Source organism: Cryptotermes secundus, unplaced genomic scaffold, assembly GCF_002891405.2.
Source record: "Cryptotermes secundus unplaced genomic scaffold, Csec_1.0 scaffold249, whole genome shotgun sequence".
NCBI classification, from domain to species: domain Eukaryota; kingdom Metazoa; phylum Arthropoda; class Insecta; order Blattodea; family Kalotermitidae; genus Cryptotermes; species Cryptotermes secundus.
This window is the reverse complement of record NW_019726225.1, coordinates 75226-81442: the sequence shown is the minus strand read 5'-3', so window position 1 is coordinate 81442 and position 6217 is coordinate 75226. Positions and strand designations below refer to the sequence as shown.

The 6217-nt window shown below is 34.8% G+C and overlaps 1 protein-coding gene across 1 annotated transcript in view; it reads left to right on the top strand.

Annotated features, from left to right (window-relative positions):
* The first annotated feature begins 1418 nt into the window (after positions 1-1418).
* Positions 1419-6217, top strand: part of LOC111863963 (cysteine-rich hydrophobic domain-containing protein 2) — a 9319-nt gene continuing 4520 nt past the window's right edge. Inside the window, exons 1-2 of the mRNA XM_023850796.2 lie at positions 1419-1605; positions 5316-5526. Of these exons, the coding sequence (XP_023706564.1) occupies positions 1487-1605; positions 5316-5526 (330 nt within the window). The 5' untranslated portion in view covers positions 1419-1486. The remainder of the gene's footprint in view (positions 1606-5315; positions 5527-6217) is intronic.

The window sequence follows — 6217 nt, the reverse complement described above, 5'->3', positions numbered from 1 at the left end:
AGTTATTGAAGGAAAGATAGACGGGCGGATAGAAGCGACCAGAAGACGAGGAAGAAGACGTAAGAAGATGCTGGATTGCCTTGAGGACAGAAGAGGATATTTTCATTTGAAGGAGAAAGCTCTAGATTGCATTAAATGGAGGAACTGTTTTGGAAGAGACTGTGGACCTGTCGTCTTGACCGGTCTTGACAGATTCATTCATTCATTCATTCATTCATTCATTCATTTATTGTATATTCCATAAATCCATATACATAGATATAGAACCAGTCACATAATTAATATAGTACAATACAAATATAAATATATATGTACAGTTTATAATCATTAAAATAGATAAAAAACATGTGTTAAATTTATATAAAAAAACAGTCTTACGTCACTATACATAAAATTATGCAATATTAAAATTGTTTATGCTATTATCCTTATTTCTAGGCAAATTTGTTACTAAAGAATTAATCGCCTATATAAAAAGAAACGTGTTAAATTTACAGTCTTACATCACTATACATAAAATTATGCAATATTGAAATTGTTTATGTTATTATTTATATTTTCATTTGAAGGAGAAAGCTCTAGATTGCATTAAATGGAGGAACTGTTTTGGAAGAGACTGTGGACCTGTCGTCTTGACAGATTCATTCATTCATTCATTCATTCATTCATTCATTTATTGTATATTCCATAAATCCATATACATAGATATAGAACCAGTCACATAATTAATATAGTACAATACAAATATAAATATATATGTACAGTTTATAATCATTAAAATAGATAAAAAACATGTGTTAAATTTATATAAAAAAACAGTCTTACGTCACTATACATAAAATTATGCAATATTAAAATTGTTTATGCTATTATCCTTATTTCTAGGCAAATTTGTTACTAAAGAATTAATCGCCTATATAAAAAGAAACGTGTTAAATTTACAGTCTTACATCATTATACATAAAATTATGCAATATTGAAATTGTTTATGTTATTATCCTTATTTCTAAGCATATTTGTTACTAAAGAATTACTGATGAATGAATGAATTCGTGGCACCGGAGTAGCTCGGTCGGTATCGTCGTTATAGCCATGTGTTGCAATAAATTTATTTTCTTCGGAGAGTACATACTGGCTCTGGGGTCGCAATTGGTAACGGAAACTCATGCCCCAGGGTTGAACCGGCTGGGGCGTGAAACTGGCAACTTAACTCCATCTACTGCGAGGTCAAAAATAATGCAGCTACATTTCCACTTCCCCATATTTTTAATTGTTTACGCCACGTATATGTATTTACGTATTTATGCTGAAGTAGTACTTTAATTCATACGAGTACCCCAAAACTTTTACTGTTCTCTGATACCACCTTTCCCACATGTGATATAAAATTTTGTGCGACAGTTGGCAATGACATTGCATGTCGCCTTTTGTTTTCGTCTATGAGATTCCTACTACTATTAGTGATACTGTTTTCGTGGGGACGATAATGGCTGATTTCGATGCAATCTACGAGGAAGAAGAGGAACATGAAGGAACTTTGGAAGAAACATATGTCACGTTGGTACCCGATCCCGTCGTTATTAGAGGAGCAGGCAACATGACTGTGTAAGTGGAAGGTCAAATATTTCTTTGTTGCCAATTGATTTACCAACCTAAGAATGTCACATTGTGTGGATTTCCGACCTAAATATTGTGGTACGAAAGACTGTAAACAGAGGGAAAACTGTATAATTTTTTTTTTCTGCTAGAAGTTAGTTACAGAAAATTACATCACGTCGAACAAGTGTATTGTTCTTATTTATTCTTTATGATGGGGAGTGAATTCTCTTCGTTAAAATATATACAATTTAGTTTACTGAAAGTTACCAGTAACATGCATTTGTCTGTGTAGCCGTATGCGAGTTAGTGATGGCTCTTGTATTTCATATCAAGTTCTATTACGAACATTTTTATTTTCTCTTTGTTATGTTTGGGGTTACGTTAAAGATAGATGTGAACTTTCAGAGAGTGGGAAGCATTACGCGAATTTATTGCCTTAATTTTTGTGTTCAGTATGAATATAATTGATGGACGGCTAAGTGCCAAATACTTTTGTTTGCCTACACAGTCATATGAAGGTTTTTTTTTTTTTAAATATAAGATCTGGCTTCCCTGTCATACCATATGCTGGCATGCATTGAAATTGAGTAGTGATCAATTACTCTGTAGCTGACAAGAACACAATAGCAGGATATGTTTACATGCCTGTTTGGTGAATTTTTTCTGGTTCCAACAGATCCCAGCACAAAACATATGTTTGGTGTGATATGCTTCAGAACACTCAGCAATATAAAGCTTCACGTAGTGTTCCATATATGGTGTATGTGTTTTCTGTTTTACCCCTGTACATTAGAGGAATAAATGGTCATTGATTGCCTCTAGCTGAGTAACATGTTTCTTTGCTGTGACTGGTCTGCCGAGGGTGATGTAAACTCTCCCAGCCTTTTCAGTCAAACTCTAGACAACAGCTAATCAGAAGTATCCATAAGAGACTGCACTACTTGAAGTTATGAGTATGAAGCTGTTCAAAATTGTCATATCCTAAATGTGAAAGAAAAAGTTTTTTTGTCCACTTCTATGTCTGGTGTTATGTTGAGGAGTTGTTCAATATTCTGCCACCATTGTCAACATATCCCATATATTGGTTGCATATGCTATGTAATTTATGGCATTGCTCATCACCAGGGCCTGGATTTTGATGACATGTCATCTTTTTTTCCTTGTATCCTATGCGATGCTCTTAATAAATAAAATAAATTTCGGATATGAGCTGCTGGTTACAGAAATGTAAATTTTATAGGTAATTTTTTGTCATTTTGAAGTTTAAGGTCATTTTTTCACTTTTGAGGTAATTTTTCTACTTTTAAGGGTATTTCTTGTCATTTGGGGCCATTTCAGGGAATTTTTCTTCATATGTTTTGTGAAAAGTGGTTACAGAAATGTAAATTTTATAGGTAATTTTTTGTCATTTTTAGGTTTAAGGTCATTTTTTTCACCTTTGAGGTAATTTTTGGACTTTTAAGAGTATTTCTTGTCATCTTGGGCCATTTCAGGGAATTTTTCTTCATATGTTTTCTGAAAAGTGAATAACATGGAAGTGAAGTGTTCTTTTTTTTTTTTTTTCATATAGGTCATTTTTCTGGATTTTTTTGGTCATTTTTTTAAATATTTTCAGGTCATCAAAATCTGGGCCCTGCTCATCACAGTAGTTACGTTTTACTGTTTAGTTCTGCATATTTCTTAGTGTGTGTATATTATCTCTCCACGCTATTGCTTTCAATTTTATCTTATCCAGAAACAAATGTGCTCCATTTCTATAGTTTCTTTTGTGGTAGGCAGTCCTGTGGCAGTCCCTCCGCAGTTAAATCTGGCTGTCCTGTGACATTTCCTTTCGGTCAGTTCAGTTAATAAGCTAGGTGAGGAAAAAATGTTGCCCATGGGGTGCTTAGTCTATGGCCTTCCACCCTCTTTTTGTGAGGTATATTACAGTTACATCTGTTGCTGTTATATCTGCAGGCAAATGGGTCATTCCCTTTTCTGACTAGTCCATGTCATGGGCCCTGTTACCATAATCTGTAAATTTTTGTTCTAGTAGTTTTGTTCCTTGGTGATATATTGTTTGAAAATCTCCTTCCTAAAAAAATAAAAAGTAAAATATTGAGATAGGGAGTGTTGGAGTGTTATTTAAAGTAGGTGCCATTCATCTAGTTATAAAATATTTTGTAGTTTCCGTTGTTTGCTACAGTTTGGATCATTCTTGTCATTATCATTTCCACTGTTTGAAAGTGAAGAAACTGAAGAATATGAAGGAACCGGTTACATCTCATTTCTTTGTTTTTTGAAACAATTTTGTTGACTGTTCATCGTGCTTGACCCATAAACTTTGTATCTGGCTCATAAGAATTTAATAAATTTGCCCCTCATTGGTTAGAAGTAATTTTTTGTGAAGTCCTGAAGATTGTTGGATGAGATAGCTTTGTGTGTTGGATAACATTCCAACTTTGTGTTCAGTAAGTACATGAGCTGAATATTTACTAGGATACCAGGTATCTTTCCAACATTTTTCATCATTTTCATTAGTTCTTGTAGGCAAATGCTGAGGCAATACATAGAAATAGAACAAAATGTCTTCCTTTCACTCCTTGCCTTTGATCTCCTATATAATGCCAGATAATCTGGTCTCATCTTAATTTTTAACCTACTTGCTTTATGTTGAAAAAATAAACAGAGGCTTATTCAGTCAGCATGATGTCTGCCCCCCCCCCACCCCCCACCCAATCAACTTTTCAGTGGCTGAACCAGTCATGAAACTTGGTATGTATATCACAGCACCTGAGCCGAACCCAGTGGCTTACTTCATAAATTCTTCCTATCAGTCTGTGTCTATATATGCATCCCCCTATTGTTGCCAGGCAACTGCTGAGTAAAAACATTACCATGGCAACAAATACAGATGAAGCAGTAGAATTACTGGATGCATCTTTTTCTGTGCGGTCTGTGTCATATGAGAGCAAAATAGATGATCAGTTCTTTCTAGAGTTTTTTTTTTCCTCCAGAAAACCCCTCTCCAAGACATGCACACATCTCTCATCTTTGTGTTCCTTCCCTCCCCCCCATGAGTCTCACTCTTTACAGGTCTCTTTTCGTCTATAGAGTATATGTTACCTTTCTGAGTCAGTTACTTGACATACAAATCGGTTTTTAGCTTACTTTCCTTATTTTGGAGAAATAAAAGTAGACTTATGAGATGACCATGCTGTATGTGTGTGTCTTTGTCTGTGTTTATTTCCCCTATCAATTTTTGAATGGCTGAACCAGTCTTTATGAAACTTGGTATGTATATCATGGCACCTGAGGTCATCTTGACCGTGTACTTTGTAAATCCCTCCTGTCAGTCTGTGTGTCTGCATATGTATCCTCTTATCATTGCTAGGCAATGGCTCCATAAAAACGTTACTGTGACAGTGAATACACAAGAATAGAAGCATTGTTGAATGTGTCTTTTTCTCTGCGGTCCATGTCGTATCAAAGAAAAGAGGACAATTAGTTCTTCCCAGAAATTCATGTTTAAATTCCAGGTTGGCTGGATTAGTATTCATTCTTAATATCATCCCTTCCATCTCATAAATTAGATAGTCTTTGAAATACCTACTAATCATTCCTCTTGAATGTCAAATTTCCATAGACATCTGCCTCCTCCCATTGATGCATTGTCAAAACACGTACCCTGTATGAAGTAATGTCGTGCCTAATGTTTCTTCTTTTTTTTTTGGCAGATTTGGTCTCAGCAATAGATTTGATGCTGAATTTCCAAATGGTTTGGTGTCTCGTGTTGCTCCAGAGGAGTACAAAGCGACAGTGATGCGCGTGAACAGCGTTCTCAAGAAAACTCTCCCAGTGAATGTAAAATGGCTCTTCTGTGGCTGTGTTTGTTGCTGTTGTACGCTTGGCTGCTCCTTGTGGCCTGTTATATGTCTCAGCAAAAGGGTAAAGCAACACTGTCTGTAATGAATTTTAACTAACTCTACATGCAGGATTATCCTTGAGCATTCATTACTTATTCTTTGGTTTGTCTGAGTTATTCTGATATACCCTGCCGTGCTGGAACCTAAATAGTCATTAATGTGATTACAAATATCCACTGTCAGATGATATTCTAAGCCATTTCAATCCAGATTACACAGTTACAACCTATTTCTTTAGGATCCATTTAAATATTATTAGTTCATATTGCTAACCAAAATTCTGTATGCACTCCTAAGTTCCTCCCCATGTATGCTACATGTCCTATTCATCTTGGTCATCTAACTGTATTATACAAGTTGTGGAATTCTTTGTCTGATTTTCTCACGTATAAGACAGTAGAGAAATGAATGACTGGGGGTACTATTATGTTATAAAAGAAGCCCATATGTTGTTTTCTCATTGTTTTCAATTCAATTCTTTATTATTATTAATGTGCCGAGTCAACAGCCGCAAGGCCAATTACAGACACAGCACAGTGCAGAAGAATGAATGACATTATACACAATCTTATTAAAAGTCGAATAAAAATTACAGGTTAACACTTGAAGAAATAATAATGAATAAAGTAAAAGAAAACAAACAAATAGTTGATAATTATGACAGTAATAATAAGTTCATTATCATTAAACTAAGTGTTATTACGAATTCAGGA